Below are 18,495 nucleotides of genomic sequence, written 5' to 3' on the forward strand. Positions count from 1 at the left end.
AATAATTATCATTCTCTGTGCCCAGCTTTATTATTTCTCCATAAAACTTATTTTTTTGCTTCTTTACTAACTGCCCAATGCCAAAATGTAAACTCCATGATAGCAGAGCATTTGTATGTTTTGTTTACTGGGGTTTCCCCAGCTCCTACTAGCATTTTGTAGGCATTCAATAACAATTCATTTTGCATAAATGAGTAAATGAATCAGCAAATAACACTTCTTAAGCATACTTAACAGGCAATATGTAATCTATGCCCTGAGCTGCTTTTCTTACACAAACCATATTCTTACTTGAATGTCATGTTGCAGAATTCCTTATCTTCATCCACTCAACTCACATTTTTAGAGTTGTAGGGAGTTTTTCATTCATTCACTCAAACATTGATAAAGCACACACTATTTGTCAATCACTGCTTTAGTAGCTGGGGATACCTCAACAAATAAGGAAGAAAAAATTATCTGCCGTGTGAGTTTCATTCTGATCAAGGCAGGCACACAACAAATGATAAATATAGCAAATAGTTCAGTAATTCAGAAGAAGTAGAGACCTATGGGGAAAAGAGAGTAGCATAAGGGTGTAGGGTGAAAGACTGCCTTGTTTGGTGGGTTTCACTATTATATAATCATCTCAACGTATGAAAACAAGTTATAGACCGTGCATGTCTTTTACTTCTTTTGAGAGAGAGAATTGAAGATTATTTTTCATGTAACTATGTGCTGAAGTAAATTAATTACAATGAGAAAACTAAAAAAACTAGCCAAAATACAGAGGAATGATGGAGCCTATAGAAAATGAAATAAACATGAGAAGAATACATTTATCTTTTTGGTGTCTGGGATTCTTGGAATTTCTTGTACAAGGTGATGCGTTGGTCCATTAAAAAGTTAATTAGGTTGGTAAACAGAACTTTATTTTTATCCATTTGTTATCAGTGAAACTTTTAGAGTATGGGAAAGTATTTTAAAAAGGAGGGCATGTGTGAGCTTGATCCCACCCATAAAAGCAACAACTTAATGAGTCGGTCTATTTCCTTCCATTCTTTTTTCTAGTTGGTCTTTTGTTTAGTTTTAATTTCTATTTCCTTCCATTCTTTTTTCTAGTTGGTCTTTTACTTATTTTTAATTTCTATTTCCTTCCATTCTTTTTTCTAGTTGGTCTTTTACTTATTTTTAATTTCTATTTCCTTCCATTCTTTTTTCTAGTTGGTCTTTTACTTATTTTTAATTTCTATTTCCTTCCATTCTTTTTTCTAGTTGGTCTTTTATTTATTTTTAATTCCAAAATTGGGCATGCTCATTGTAAAAGATAAAGCCATCAAATTGTACAGAGGTGTATAAAGAGTAAAGTTCTCAAAGCATTGAGAATAGAAACACAAATAAAGCCTATACTTTCCTATCTGGAGTCTCCAAAAGTATAAATGTGTTAATATATGTTTTTTGTTTCAAAAATCTGGAAATACATAGATATGGAGTATGATGACCTGTGGACAGGGAAATGAAGGAGGCTTTCATTTTCTACTTTTTTGTTTGAATGTTGACATTGACAATGTAACGTGTACACTTAAAAATATTTTAAGATGAAAGCTGAAAGGTAGAAAAGATAATGCATTAATACTACTTTACAAACTAATCAGAGCACAGTAATACAGTTAACAATCAGCAGAGCATGTCAGAAGTACTGTTTTCCTACCCAACTCCAACAAAAGAATAAGGTTTGAAGTCTAGTTTGCACATCAAGCTAATTATGTGGGGATGACCCACCAGTAGAAACAATGTACATTTCCTCCTTCTATTAAAACCTTTCCTAGTCAGTCATTTGTTTTCTTCCTGAATCCGTCCCTAAGAATATTCAACCAGCGTATCTTCCATCGTGTCTCAATACGTCTCGCAATCCAAGCCCTGCCACGATCTGAGTGCGGCTTCATCACGGACCAAGGTGCTCACCTGTTGTGTCCTCTTGCAAGCCAACATCAAAGGCCAATTTATCAGTTGAAGACCGAGAGGTGGAGAGGCAGCACAGATACTAAAAGACACAGAATCAGTAGCTGTCACTCAACATTTATTGTCCATTCCAAGTACAGTTCTGAGCACGTACACAGCCTAAATGAGGAACAATGCTGTAGAGGAAATGTGGTTTTTTCCCCCCTCACAAAAAGACTAAAGAAATATGTCCTGTCGGTAAAAGAAGACAAGTAATTGGGGATACGTCTGTACATCTCTCACTTCATCTGATATTCACGATAATAAGCAAAAGGACAACCTCATCTGTCAGTTGGAAATCTTTCTCCCAAGCAGAAATTTGAACACTATTCACTTTTATCTTCTAGTTTTGTTTTCATTTAAAAAATTTTAACTCTCTGAAATTTATCCAGAATTGAATTTCAAACAGGGTGTGTGTGCAGCCTGTCGCTTCACTGCAGTGAGGGGTTGTCACGTGTATACCAATGTGTGTTTCCCTAGGAGGAATGGAACTCTCCCAACACCACCATCTCCTGATTTTCTTTCTCGCCCTCTTAAGTTTTCCTAACTATATATTCTTGGACATAAAGTTTAGGATAATTTTTCAGGGCAACTCCTCTATCCCCACCCCAACCTCAAAATCCTCATTAAGTGTTGCCAAGAATGAGAACACAAAGATGAATGTGATATGAGCTCAAGATACACTGCCATCTACACCAACCAAGTGCAGTGCCAGAAAGAACAGGAGCCCTGCAAACAGGACTCAGGGACAATGCTGGGGACTGAGCAAGCACAGACGTCCCAGAATCATGGAACAAGTAATGAGAAGCCTAGAAAACCCCTATGATGGAATAGGGTTCACCCAGCTCAGGGGATGTCTGTGAGCATAAGGAGGCAGGTCATCACCGGATTGGGGACAGATGTGCTGGCACGTTAGATGGAATTCAGCGCCATGAGGATGTAAAAAGCAACTGACCTGGAGCCTCTGTCTCTTGACTGCAAACCAGTGACTTCCAAAGTTATAGAAACAAGGCTTCAAGGGTCCCCAAACATTCTCCTAGCTAGTCAGGAGTATGAGTCTGACCTCAAGACACGCAGCCCATGGTGGTCCCTGAGGGTTACAGACCTTAGATCTAAGCATACTAAATATCTGCCTTTATTTGAGAAAAAGTAATAGTGTTATTATACTGATTTCCCAGGTAAAAACTTAGTGATCTCTATTAAAGTCTTCTGTAATATTTCTCAATAATATTACAGTACCAGGCACTGCAACTGTTAGCGTACATTCTCTCCTCTTCTAACGTTCACAGCAACTGTGAGGCACACACTGTAATTATTTCACTAAATGTTAATTAAATTCTGTAAGGGTAAAGACTTGGTCTTATTTACTACTATATCTAGCACCCAGAAAAGTATCTAGCACACAGGAGGTGCTAAATAATATTTACTGACTGAATGGATAAAATTCTCAGATGCGATTACAGGCTTAAAGAAGTTCGGCAAGGTATCCAAGGCCGTACAGCATGCAGGAAAGTGAGCCTGAACCCAGATCTACCAACCAAGTTCAGCCTCTTACCCATCTACCATGTATCGAGGGTACTTTTCTGAAAACTGACTCTCATATTTACTATTTTATGTGTTTTGATTGCTATTGAAAGTGGAATTCCTTCCATGAAGTTCTAATGTGTGAGTGCTATATGCAAAAAGGTTGTTTTTATGTATTTGTCTTCTATCCAGCCACTTAAAATGTTCTCCTTTATTTCGTATCTTACTAAGTCAGCCAAGATTTCCAGAACAATGTCAGACAGCGTATTCTTGGGAGTTTCTTTTCTTTTAGTTTTGTCAAGAATGGATTCAGTGTTTGACAATTAAGTATGAGGTCACTGATTTGACATAAATATTTTCTTTATCATTGAGAAAATAATCATCAATGCTAAGTTTTTATTAGGAATTGGTATTTTTATTAAAAACCTGTTTCAGCACCTGTTAAGATGATCACAGTTTTTCTCGTTTGACCTACTAATGTGATGTAGCACATTAACATAAATGATATTAAGTCATTATGAAAATCACATCTATACTTTTCCTCTACTTCTCTTCCTATAATTTTCAATTCCATTAACCAGATTTTTCACATCAATATTCATGATGATATTGAGGCTATACTTAAGTTTTTGCTCAGGAACAGTTTACACATTTTGGGAATTATCTCCTTCTTAAAAGAAATGATTATTTTATACTTGCAGGTATTGGACTATCAAGTAGTCACTAAAATAAACTTGATGAAAAATTTAAATAACATGGATAATACTTATACTGTGATAATATGTAAAAAAAATCTGGATATAAATTTGGTTATATAACAAGATCTCAATTATATTAAAAAAATTTTAACAATAGCAAAGATTGAAAATTTTTAAAAAGTCCCCAACAGTTTTCTCTCATTGGTGTGATCATGAAGATTTTTTTCTTCTGTAATTTCCAAATCTTACAGAATGAATATGTAGTGTTTTTATAACTTAATAAAGCTTTTAAAAGAATGGAATACTTACATATTTTATTTTATACATATTTTATATATACATACACACACACACACACACACACACATATACATAAATGAGAATGAGTAAATTGTGCCTGAGAGGAACCCAGTGGATAAATGGATAACTGGGTGTAAGAGGAGCTGATATGGAAAAACAAAGAGAACAACTAGTTAAGAAGGAAAAGAAGTTAGTGGAGAGTTGAAGGTGGGACTCGCAGGCAGTTTTTTATACTATTTTTCAGTAAGGATGCTTTAATTCTCTAACAAATAAACTGTTTGAAATAAAATCAGAAATGAGAACTATTTCTTACTTGACTCTTAACATCTCTCTCCTCCTAAACCTAGTCTTTCAAAAGTAAGATACGAAAAATAGAAGTTACATAATGATAGAACTGAAGGACCTTAAAGGTCCTCTAAGCTAACTGTCATCTTATAAGTGAGAAAACTAAGCAGGATATAAAGATATTAAAAAAATACATACAACCAAGCTTGTTAAAGCCATCAGTGAAATGGGATTACCAAATATTTCCTGACCACATATGCACAAACGGATCAGCATGACCACAGGGGAGCTGCAGTCTACACGTGTACTCACCATGCCGCTGTAGGAATGGCGCAGTAATACGGCATGTCCGTAGAGGAGCGTTCGGCGGCCACCCCCTTGAGCGGTCTGCATAGAGCAGAGAAAGGGTCGACAAGGAAAAAAAGAAAAAAGAGTAAATTTAACTGAGTCCATAAAATGCTCTCTTGTTCTCATGGAAAAGTTTAATGGGAAAAAATAAGAGCTACTGCAGATGAGCAAAGTGCTGTGGAAAGAATGCTTAAGTTGGGACAAAGCTACCAAGAAAACCTTCTCCTGTGGTGGGGGGAGGGGGCGCGGGGCTAGCAGTTGATCTAGTTCTTAAAGAATGAACTCGAGTTCAGTAAATACCGTAATTTGTAACTTTTGATTCCCAGTTATTTGTTGTCTGTATTTCCCATTACACTGTGGTCCGCGTCGAGCAGGGGCTACGGTACTTTGGGCACCGTGGTATACCAGATTCCTTGCAAAATGCCCGGCACATAGTAAGGACTAAATAAATACTTCTTCAGTGAATGAGTATTCTTAAAACACAAAATTCATCAAATCATCTTCAGGCTTAAAAACCTTTCTTATCTTCCAATTGTTTATAGAAAAAGAGTCCAAATTCCTTTATATGAGATAGAGGAATGCTTCTCAAATTCTAGCATGCTTACAAATCACCTGGAGAGCTTGTTAAAACACAGAACCCTGGGCCTACCCCCAAGATTCTGATCCAGTAGGTCTGGGGTAAATACAGAGATGTTTCATTTCAAAAATTTTCCAGATGACACAGGTGCTGTTGTTTCGGGGACACATAGAGGACTTTAGTACACACATAGAGGACTTTAGTCTCAGCCCTTTCTAGCCTCGCCCCCAAATCCCTTGTGCTCCAAACAGACACACTTTCCCTGCCCTGAGCTTTCTTACTGCTCTGTCTTAGAACACAATACTCCTTCCCTCTGTAGTCTTTTCTGCCTCCTCGACTGTTTTAAACTCAGGTTAAGGGCTCCCTCTTCTATGAAGCTACAACCTGAGCTAAATTGAGAAGCCAGATGGTTCCCCGATCCAGGTGAGTAAAGGTGTCATAGGAAACAACTCCAGGGTATTAAGAAAGAGGAAGGGACCACGGGATTGCACTGCTGGGTAGCAGAGAAACTAAACAGGAGCCATAAAATTAGATCAGGGTAACATCATGGGAGGTACAGAACATTATGCCAAGGAGGCTGCCCTTTTTTCTGTAGGAAAAAGAGGTCTTTAAGGATGACTGTGATGTTATTGACTTATACATACTCTAAGAAGTACAGGAGAAAGTACTTTAATATTCATTATTATTATGCCTTTTTTACTAAAAATACATCCCCTTCCAATTGTTCCAATCTCTTAAAATAACTTTATTTACATGTTATGCTTAAAAGACTTCCAAACCATTTAAAAATAGGTATTAAAAGGTACTAAAATTATGAGAAAAAACTACCTTACAAAAAAGGAAAGTTACTTTTTCATCTCCAGAGTGAAAAAGGGAAAAATCTACTCTGCAAAATTATATTCCTCCTAAGAATGAGGCCCTGTTTAGAGAGTACTTTTATTTTCTATAATATATTTGATTTATTGTGACCAAGAACAATTTATTTACCTTGTCTGATTTGTACTAGTTTGGTAGGAGCTTACCTTTCCCTATCAGATATAAGTTCCAAAGGTACAAGATCCAGCTGAACTTTAATGACACTAGACAGTCATACCAACCAAAACAAGATGTTTTTAAATGAAGAACAAGCTTTAGATTTAACCAGAGTGCTGTTTTTTCTGTAAAGCTTTGCCTGTGCATTTCATGTGTTCATATGCACATATATACATAAATGTTCAAATTGGTTAAGAGGAGATATTTTAGTATCTGAATTTTCTTTCAAAGATTTTATATAGAGAGATTTTACACAGTTGTCTATTATGGATTTAACACTACAGATTTCCTCACTACTCAAATGCTAATTTGTGTCACAAATTTAGTTTTAATACAATTCCTGTAAAAGTATGCAAATAATCCACACTAAATTAACTTTGTTACTTAAGAGAGCACTGTTAACACAAGTGAATATTTCTGTCACATGGTCTGCAGTCCTTTTCCTCTAACTTGTCATTTTAAATAATACTATTGTGATTGGCTCTGATTCAGGACAAATAAAATGTATAATTTCCACTCTTGGGCAGGTTGGATAACTTATTCAACAAACATTTATCAAAAGAATTGTGTTTGTGGGATGCATCCAAAGACGTACCTTGGCTCTTTATTTGTGCTTTCTGATTTGGTCAATCAATCATATCAATTTTCTTGTTAAATTTGGCCTGGTCCTTGCTTTAATTTAAGTGAACAAATATTTATGGACTTCCTCTGAGGTAGGGAACTACCGGTACTTTAAGAGAATGGTTACACCAAACACTGGCTTAGCCACTTCCAGGGTTACTCCTTCAAGACTCTACAGCACGCTGCCTTAAGGTGGACTGAGTAATCCCCCAGGGCAACTTCAATGAGAAAAAGTTCATCACTGCTGGGTAATAACATCACAAGCAGTAGTAATTCAGTACTCTGGAACAAGGGGTCCATTTCTCCTCCGGCCACCCAAACCAGAACCTTACAAGCTCACAGTGCTATAGCCATCATAACCTTTGGGAATCCAGCCAGGACCAACTAGATAGAACCAATCAAGCTAATGGACCAACAAGCTCAAGGCTAGCCCACCCCTCAAGATCGCAGTTTGGAAAAATACCTTGGTGTTTTCTGAAGTTAACATGTTCACTGTTCCTTGGACTCTAAAACACAGGCAAAGTAAGCAGTGCTTTCCATTGCACCAGTTAAGAGAAAAAGTAGAAAGTTAAATTTTATGTAACAAATAAACCTTGTGTTCACATTCATGTCATCTATACTTTAGTCCTACTGATTCTCCAGTAAACATTACACAAAAGAAACACTTTTTTCTATTCATTCAAAAGATATTTATCGGGTATCTTCAAATACTGTATCTGAGAGGTACACTATCTGATGTCAAGGGTATTATGCATAATAAGCTCACAGCTTGTTTTCCTCTGCCTTCAAAATGAGAGTTTTCTCGAATTATTCATTCATTCAACAATTATAAACTGAATCCCATGCGTTTCCCTTCCAAAGACTTGCACACTAACAGCAAAGAAAACAGAAGTTTAAGAACTAATTCTCTCTGCATTTCTTACCACCTCCAACTACATGTCGGATTATCAGGTCTTTTTAGTAAAAGTATTACCTGCAACTTACGTGTCCTTGACATACATTTCCAAGTGTGACTTGGGCCCTACCTGTTTCTGAAAATGCAACGGTCTGTCCATCACACCCCAGCTCTCTGCTGTGATTGCCTGAGCCTGTGGTATGGTTGGTGAGCTGTCAACAGCCCTCTATGGCCCCTGTGCAGATCCTGAAGTTGGCTTCTGCAAGACTACTGTAGTCTCCCATAGGTGAAGGGGGTTTACACTAAGGGACTATTGTTCTTTCAGGGAAAAACAACACCAACCCAAAGTAACAACTACCATTTCCAAACTCCTCCCTCTAAATATTCTGGTGTCAGAGAGCCAAGAATAATTTAATAAAAGGTAAAATTGGACTTTCTGAAAATATCAGTTAAAAAAGTTTTTTCAGTTCTGTGTGTAGGTGTGGTCCCACGACCCCTGAGATGACTGACAGGGCTAATATTAAACGGCAGTGTAAAAAAGTTGAACTGGTGAACTGTAAGTGAAAAAAAAAGTTCAGAGTACGTTCAAACAAAATCTAAGCAACAAAGCTGTATGTATTCTAAACAAACCACAGTTCAATTTTTCCACAGATTATTTTAATACCAATTTGGTATTATTAGGTATTCCTATGCCTTGAGCTTTCCAGGATCTTGGCCCAAAATGTGCAGTCAGGGTACCCATATCGTAAGCAGAAGCTCTGGTGGAAATACTTCTACATTTACATTTACTTAGAATAATATGTAGTCATAAGGTATCATTTATTAATCTGTTATCCTTCTCTGCGGGGAGGGGAAAATTGGACCATTGTAGCTACCTTTGAGATATCACTGTTACAAGCTTAAAATACAACAGCAGAAAAGCATAGTACATAAAACCAGAATAGTAATGACTAAGATCAACTCAAGAGGTTTAAACATGCATAAACATTACTGGCTATGTGTTTCTGTTGTTTGGGGTTTTTTTCCTCCTCTGTGTTTAATGAAATATGTTTGTACCACATATTTGCTTATTAATGCATCTTTAGTGTCATTGCTATTTAAAACCATTTAATTTACTAACCGTATAACATCTAAATATTATAAGGTTTTGTTTTACTAATCAATTTTTTCTGTACAAAAGTGCTATGCTAATCAATATAGGACATTTCTCATAATTCCAGGCCCTTATTATTCAGGAGGTTTTTTTTAAAAAATAAATCAGACTCTACAGGAGAACGTCTCTATATCCCTTGATCATTATAACACACCATTTCAGAAGAAAAACAATGAAATCTTAAAAAGAGTTTACTGCTTAGGTAATACTAAGCTACACAACCAAAATTTAAAATGATAGACAACAACAGAAAGGAATTTGCCTTAGAGACCTTCTTTCATAGTGCTCAGATATTTAAGCAGAGAAGCTTTTAAGTTTACCTTCAAATACATATAGTGATACTTGGGTAATGAGTTGTTTCAGGGGGAAAAACAACCAAAAAAATCTCTATGCGTAAGCCTTCACATCATCTGAAAGTGACTTTCCAACGCAAATGTAAACAGCACAAGATGGAGGAGGAGCACAGAATTGCTGGGCCTGGCATCTGGCCCACCTGGGGTCCCCGGCAGCAGAAGCCATGCAAACAGCCCTGCCATCTTCAACAGTGAATCATATAACAGGTTCAAAGGATGAGTATAATAATTAATGAGAAATCTGGCTTCAGCGCAAAATAAATACATTTGACAAATCCAGCTGACCACTGTCGAGACAGCCACTTGGCATTAGATGGCTAACTTGTGAGGGTGTCTTTAACCAAAGGTCTCCAGAGGGAACAGACCAGGCCTAGGACAGGACTAACTGATCACTGCTCAGTGCCACCAGCAGAAATGACCACCTGCGACAAGGAAGCATCTGGCTGGTTCTAGGAGGTTCTAACGATGTGTGTCCAGGTCTGAAAACCAAAGCAAGTCACGACTGAAAAGTGAAAAAGCTGAAGAAAATTTAGCATCCTTTTCCTTGTAATTGGTTTAAATTACGATAGTTTAATGCATAGGCCCTCGCTTAGTCAAATTCTAACCTTTCCAGATGATCCAATGCAGGTATGAAAATAAGTCATTGGGTTTCTGGCCTTGCGGTTAAAAGAAGTCAGAGCTTAATTAAATTACTTCAGGTACACCACCTGGTTTAAACCAAATGGACATCATTTTTCTATTTGCATTAATTTTTATATAAATCTGCTCTCATGAAAGAGCTTGAGGTACATGCTTCAGGAACTAAGCCACTTACCGTTCTCCAAGGAACCATAGAAATGGCATAGACAAAGGATTTGAATAGGAGTGAGATGATAAAATGAGTACAGTAAATGCAGATTTAGTAAGCAAAACTGCTAATTTTTAAAAAATCAAACCCAATTTCATTATTTATTTATTTAGCCTCGCCGCGCGGCATGTAGTATCTTAGTTCCCCTACCAGGGATCGAACCTGTGCCCCCTGTGCCCCCCTGCAGAGTCTTAACTACTGGACCGCCAGGGAAGTCCCCTTCATTATTTATTAATATTTGCAAAGAGAGAACATACTCGTGTTTTCTGCGGTTGATAACATTTTCCCAACCAAATCCCTTGTTTCGTGATCTGCCTCATTGAGCAGTTCATGTCCTCGCTTCCCAAGGTAATAACAATAGTTTCCACTGAAAAATAATGGCTGGAATCATTTGAAATTTTGGAAAATGTTTTGGGTCCTTGTTGATAGGGACTTCAAATAAGTGTTCTGCTCTGTCACCCTATCCAAACTGTCAAATTCTTAATGTTAACGAATAGGTCCATGTGTCGGTGCAACGCTCCTGGTTCAGAGTTTTGTCAAATATGAATGTAACTCCACAGAAAATGAATCCTTTGCTTCCTTTTCTTCTAAGCAACCTTTTAAATCTATATCCAGAATTTTGATTTCACACTTTTCAGAGTTTATATCTTTTGAAATGATATTCTTTTGAAATTTTTAAATATATTAAGCCTTCATTACCTGAACACAATCAATTTCTCTACACAATTTTCCTCAGTTTTTAAGATAAAAATTAAATTTCATGAATGTTACATGAGAAATGTAGCAGGTATATAAAAATGAAACAAAACATTTCTACTTTTTGTCTCAAATAATGACATTCTGCTGTTCCTCTCCTTTCCCTACATGTGTCCTTCAATGACATGAAGATGGAGTTTACTCTTCTCTTTTAGTTTGTCTCTCTTAAAACCTTTTTGTTTTTCTAATTTGATTGAGGAATAAAAAGAAGTCGAATTATTTTCACATCTCCTGGAGTAAGTAGTTCACTAGGAGCTTCTTGGTGCCTCTTCTAATTTTCCAGTATATGAATTTCCTATTGTATTCGTGCAACAGTGCATAAACACAAAACAGCCAATATAATCCCCACAGTGAAAACTCTAGATGGAGAACGACAGAAAAAAATCTGTTTCAATGGGAGAAATTCCTAATGTTGGCTAAGGAAGACTTAGTATGTCACAATAGGATCCAAAGATGTCAAATGTCAATAAATGTAAACATGGGATGTATTTACAGAAATTTAAAAGTTTTGATTTAATTTTTAAAAACTTTAAAATGTGAAGAAAAGTGCCATGAATTCAAAAATTAAACATGAGTAACCAAACAAAAAACATACAAAGTATTACATATACAGCAGATGATCCAATGCCTTACCTTCATCATGAATTTCTGTAGGGGCATAAGGAAAAGAGAGAAAATATTAAATATACATTATTTCAAAGACATTTTAAAAGATCTTATTTTTAGACTCCACCGTTCTAAATGGAGTTACATGAACAATAAACAAAAAAACATTCACCCTGTTGTCATAACAAAACTTAATATCAACTACATGCTAGAGAAAAGGTGTAGCAAGCAAAACTCTTTTTTAGAATGCTTTTACATTAGCTCTTTCTTTTCTGTGAAAACATGCTACTTGACTTTAATGCGTGATTCAATTTACAGCATATTTAAGCACCCAAAAACAGGTATAATCTTAAAATTATACTCTGACAATGCTTTAAAAATTTTTTCATCTCATCTGTTGCATAAAAATGCAGTAATATAAACAGCAACCCAACTAACTTAAGTAAAAATAGTGGATTAGAAACAGGTACGGTAGACCATCCATTAATATGCTGTGATGAGCTGCCCGTATTTCATGCAAAAATGACAAAAGCAATTCCTTAGATACTACATATTGTGATATGTGAATTTCAAAGAAAAACCACAAAACTTTTCTCTTTTTCTCTTGACTCAGCCACTTCTCATGATTTACATTATAACAGCTCTTTTTTTCTCCTACAAAACATAATATGCACATATCAAACATAATATGTACATATCGATATATTCCTTCCTTATTCTTTAGACCCATAAAGTTTCTTTGACTTCTTACTCCTGGGAGAGGTAAACAGATGAAAAAGAGCAAAGAAGGAAAAATGATATTATGTTTCCAAACTTAGGGCTAAATTTAGTTATCAGGTACATGTAAGTCCTACAGAAGAAAAAATACACACATCCACATTAGTTTTAAAGAAAACAGCAAGGGAAAGTTTTCTAACATAGATGTTAAATACCACACTTGTTTCCCTGAAACATACATACATAGTAATATATGTATATTACTAACTGGCAATTCTATTATGATTGATTTTTTTCATTTTCAATATTATAATGTTAAGGAAAAACTGTAAAGAACCGTTTCATTCTCAGCTTAGAAAATACAGGCTGTGTAGTTACATTTTTGTAGCTAATATCCGTGGTAAATGGTATCAAGGAACTTTACTCCATGTTGACACTGACCCATCACACGCCTACCTGTGATCACTAGTGAAGCAGATATCACTGAGGCATTAGGGAAAATCATTTAAGCCTTAATTCAAAGAAAAACAAAAATCCAAAATTTTGCTACAGAAAATGGTTTATAATAGATACTTTCTTCATGAGATTTTTGGGTTTTTAACTGATTTAGGTTTTAGAGATTTTTCTTTCAGAAATGTCTTCAGCCTGATTTTGTCAGTTACCTAGGTTGAACTACTTTAGAATTGTAGAAAACAGAAAAAAAACGTCATTTAGCTACTGAGGTCTGCTCTTCATAATTTTTAGTTGTGTGTGAATACAGGATGAGCAAGTCACAGAGAAGAGTAATCTGCATACAGGATAAAATAAAATGAATACTGTAAATTAGCAAAAACTAAGATGGCCATCTATAGAATGAGAAAGAAGAGCAGACGTGACAGACACACATTATTTTCAAAAGACAATCAGGAACATGAAAGATCATTTGTGGCATTACTGACATTAACTTTTTGTACAAATCACCTATTGGTCCATCTATTTGGCTTATTACATTAGAAGATATTCAAAAGGGATCATTCAAGGGCAAAGAAGAAGTCAAAATACATTAATATATAAAGGAAAAATATATTATTTTAATCTCAACGTAAACACTGCTTAAGTATGATAAAGAGCAACAGAAAGAGAACGAAAATTAAAATCCTTTACAAGCTGATGATGTGATAGAAAGAGAAAAGAAACTCATGCATGAAGATAAACATTGAAACAGCCTCAATTTAGGTGTAAAGCATGATCATTTTATGCTTACAATAAGTTTAATAAAGGAAATCAATTATTTAAGAGCTAAAATTTCATTACACAAGATACAGAGATGGATAATAATAAAGACAGAGTCCAGGCATGGTGCTTTCTGTCTTAGAAGAAATTTGGGGATGATAATCGACACAGAAACACAAAAGTGGGAAATGTTAGTTCTTTAGGGCAAAACTGCAAGTGGCAGTAATTCAGTGTCCCAGGTTTAGGTGAATTACTTCAGAATGGACAACTCAGACGAAGCTTCAAATGTGAGCAAGAGCTGGGGACGTAAGCACCCCCCCCCCCATTATGCTAGACTAACACGAAAACCAGGAAGAGAAACAGCAATCCTTATGTTCTAACTCAAACAAAGATGGCCCTGGGAATCTAATGGATGGTAAAAAGAAGCAGAAGTCTTTGGTCTATAAGCATATGTCACTTTATCTAGTAGATGTGAAAGCCCTAAGGGATTTTCTTAGCATATGCAAATAATTATGAGTAGAAAAACAAATCAAATCCCAATACTTTAGTCTGAAAATTGTAATCAAACATCAGACATCAAGAGACTGTATAATTATATTCCATCTGTTACTGGTACAAAGAAAGAAACAGAAACTAAGGTGATGTACAAACTTCCTCTACCATAATTTTGCCTTTCAGTTCAAACTCGGATTTTTTTTCACTGTTATTTCAGGTTTGTGAAATGACAACTGATTACAAAAATTAATTCCTCTATAAATGGACCTTTCTAAGAAGTTTTAAAAGAACCTTTGCTGAAATATCTTCTTAAAAATTATATAGATAAGGAAATAGTAACAAAGCAACAAAATAAACATTTTGGGGCTACTAAAAAAGAATTATCAAATAGGACAATCTGACAGACTAGGGCAAAATTTTGCCTCTGGAGTCCTAACATGAAGTTTCCACTGAGGCAGTGAAATGTCCTACTCTGCACACCAAATATCCACAGATTTAAGCCTCTTTTGTCATCTTTTTTCTCCTTGTATCAAGATGTTAGGATTCCCCATAATCCTCCAGCTGGTCTTCTCTCCTTTGTGAGTGAGGATACGTGTGGTAAATTTCATTATGTTGAGAAAAGGAAAAAATATTTCACCACTAAAGACTTGGGTTTGTTGGTGGCTTTTTTAAAATTAACCATGCTCCCCCAGAATTTTAGAGGGCAAAAGAAATTTAAGATTAACAATTCCAAGTTCCAAACATATATCAATATATACTATCTAATACCATATGTGGGTATATCTCTGTGAAAAACCTCAACAGTTTCTCTTATGATGAAGATATCCTATGTAAATGCTTAACTTTCTAAGACTTCCCCACTGAAAATACTCAAGACTGCACTGATTGACAGACATGTTGAGGGTAGGCCCAGAAAGCATCTAAAAGAGGGTTCCGCCTTTAGCTCATGAAAAAGCAATTATACGTATAATGATACAGCCCATGGCAATGCTCTTGCATTACTCATATTAATGACCATCACTGGCAGCTAGTTATACGCACATGCTGGTATTTTTTTTTTAAGAATTCAGTATAATTTGTGGGCAGATTGGGAGCAACTGTTGTCTTTTTCAACCTATCAACAACTCTGTACAGATAGTGTCTAAATGGACTGTCTTTTCTCTCATGTGTAAGGGTCTGACATATACATGTATATATAATTATCCAGTTCTTCTTTAGAAGGGTAAAGGAAAATAAACAATTCTGATAAGCTGCTATAAATCCTCATCTTTTATCTCTGTGACACATTTATAAATCACTGAGCTGCATGAATGCCTAAAACATGAAGTAGAAAAGCTATTGAGGGCTTTCTTCCTTTCCCACCTTTCTCTCAATCAAAAACCAACAAATTGATCTCGACGGAGGGTATGTGGATCATAATGACCTGAGGACCTATAAAGCCTGCCCTATACTCAGAGCACCACCTACCTAGAAAAAATTGTCTTTATCAGGATATAGAAGATTCTGTATATTTTTTTCAAAACCATTTCAAACATGATTGAATCTTGATAACATGAGAGCACTTCATAGACCCTCACATCATAGTAGCTGCACAAAAAAATGCATTATTAAAACTACTCTTAGTTAGAAACATTTGAAAGGATTTTGTATTTTAATAATTCCAACAGCATCAACATATTTTTTAATATGTATGAGACATCATTTGGTCTACAGACAATGCTTCATATACAACAATATGACAATGTTTTCCATCCCTTTATTGTCCCCAGCTCCATCCATGACTGCAATCCCAGGCCTCCGTGTTAGAAACCAATGCTAGAGGTTAGGGGGCTAAAGGGCTGAGGGTGGAGTAGATGGAAATAACAATTCATCACGTTTTAATCCAGAACTCACAAATGTTATTCTCTCTTGAAGTACGAAGAGCAGCATTTGATTACTCAGTGAGCTCTTGATTAAACACAAATGCCCAAAGGTGCTCAAAGAGACACTGGAAAACAGCTAGAGAGTGGAAGGAAGGGAGGAGGAGGGGGGAGAGAGAGAGAGATTGACTGACGTGTGATGAAGTTTCCAGAATGATGCTATGAGAAAATTTATAAAGAAGCAAATCTAATTTTCAATATATTTAGGTTTTATAAGGCTTCTAAAAGTCTCAATCTAGGGTTGTCACCTGTGTTCTGTAGACAAGCAAATATAACGGGGTGTTAAAATGGGACACCTGTTTCAGAACAAAGTAATGGCAAATACTCTCATATTCCGAACCACACTGTGATACCACCCAGACAGGGACACCAAAGCAGGTGGCTGAAAATCCAACTGCTGCCCTAAGCTGGCCCCCAGCTCCAGTCTATCAGGAGAGGCTGGAGAGCAAAGAGGTGGTTTCTTAGAGAGAGGTGTTGGTTGGCTTGGAGTTCTGTTTCCCCAGAGCTTGCCCTCAGCTCAAGCCTAGAGAGGGTGGCTTCAGGGATACCTGTGTCCCAGCAGAGTAACGTGACAACTGGGAAGTGACCACACTGCCAAGAGCAAATGGGGGCCACACTAGACGGAGCCAGCCTGGGACTGTCTCCAATGCCACCAAGAGACCAGGGATGAGGAAGTAATCACCACTGATCAGCTACAGGATGGGGCATGTGGATTCAGCAAGAGAACCCCAGCTCAGAGGTTTCCAGTGACGGAATCTCCACCAGTCACCGCCCAACCACCCAGAGAGAAAGCTGAAAACACCTGACCAGCCCGATGAATGACAGGTTCATCAAAGAAGACTTGCCTGCCAACTTTCCTCTTCTCCTTGCCAGGACATCCGGAGAGGGTCAGAAGCCGCAGGCAATGCGCAGGGTGTGTGTGTGTGTGTGTGTGTGTGTGTGTGTGTGTGTGTGTGTGTGTGTGTGTGTGTGTGTGTGTGTGTGTGTGTGTGTGTGTGTGTGTGTGTGTGTGTGTGTGAATGCGCAGGCGTGTGTGTGTGTGAATGCGCAGGCGTGTGTGTGTGTGTGTGTGTGTGTGAATGCGCAGGCGTGTGTGTGTGTGTGAATGCGCAGGCGTGTGTGTGTGTGTGTGTGTGTGTGTGTGTGTGTGTGGAAACTGGCAGAGGGCAGTGAGATGCAGATTCCTCCCTACCCCCCGCCCCCTCCAGGCTCCTGCCGGGAGAGGCCTAAGCTGTCCCAGACCCTTAACTAGAATGAACATCAAGCGTGCTCCACTACACAGGACTGGGTATTTTAATTACTGAAATGAGACTTGTGTGACTTGAAATGGCTGGGGGCGGGGGGTGTTTCATTGTCTATGAGAAAACATAGAACCCGTCCTAATTTAACCCAGGGCACACAGGAGAATGAGCCCCCAGAGCAGGTAGGTAGGCAGGGGATTAAACGGTTTTCTGTTACCCTTCAAGTAACAGAAAAAGGTAACAAATTCTACCTGTGACAGTAGACTTTCAAACTCCTTACGGCAAGTGCATAAGATTTGACCTACACGGGTCTTCAAAGAGAGAAATAGCTCAAATCTAAAATTTACTGAGACCTATACATATAGTGATTATCAGTTACCTAGAGCAAATCCAGCTGGATATTTTCACTACATGATATCTCAATGAAGGTACATTTCAGCATTGATATGTCTTATCATTAACATAACAGTAATATTTTAGAACCAGAAAGGGCTAGCCCAGATTCTAATCCTATAAACACGGAGATGAATGCCCACAAATAGCTGACATAGCTTATGAAGTGAGTCACAGAGCTAAACTGCATTACTGTCAGCTCAATGTTACCTCCAATACTTTCGCAGAACTAGAAAGCAATCTCTAAGGTAAAGCTTTGCAAATAAATGTACTAAGAATAAATTTTGAGATGAGAAATCCCTATGAAAATGAGAGGGAGAAAATCCACATAGCAAGGCACTTCAAAAAAGCAACCAAATGCAGAGGAAAGAATGGGGATACTTCTAGACAGTGGTAGAAAGGGGGTTTATTCCTTTAAATATTCTATTTCCAAAGGAATTAAAGTGGCTTGAGTGGTTGGCTCAAGAACTACTGATTTGGATACAGCACAGGAATACTGGAATGGAAGTGAAGGGATAAAAAGATGAGACAGGGACTTCTTTG

At 37.0% G+C, this 18,495-nt stretch overlaps 1 protein-coding gene across 1 annotated transcript in view; it reads right to left on the minus strand.

Moving 5' to 3' along the window:
- RYR2 (ryanodine receptor 2) overlaps positions 1-18,495 on the minus strand; it is a 740,642-nt gene that overhangs the window by 420,692 nt on the left and 301,455 nt on the right. The window contains 3 exon segments of the mRNA XM_036828245.1: positions 1,945-2,023; positions 5,100-5,174; positions 12,003-12,017. Of these exon segments, the coding sequence (XP_036684140.1) occupies positions 1,945-2,023; positions 5,100-5,174; positions 12,003-12,017 (169 nt within the window).

Source organism: Balaenoptera musculus, chromosome 16, assembly GCF_009873245.2.
Source record: "Balaenoptera musculus isolate JJ_BM4_2016_0621 chromosome 16, mBalMus1.pri.v3, whole genome shotgun sequence".
Classification (NCBI taxonomy): domain Eukaryota; kingdom Metazoa; phylum Chordata; class Mammalia; order Artiodactyla; family Balaenopteridae; genus Balaenoptera; species Balaenoptera musculus.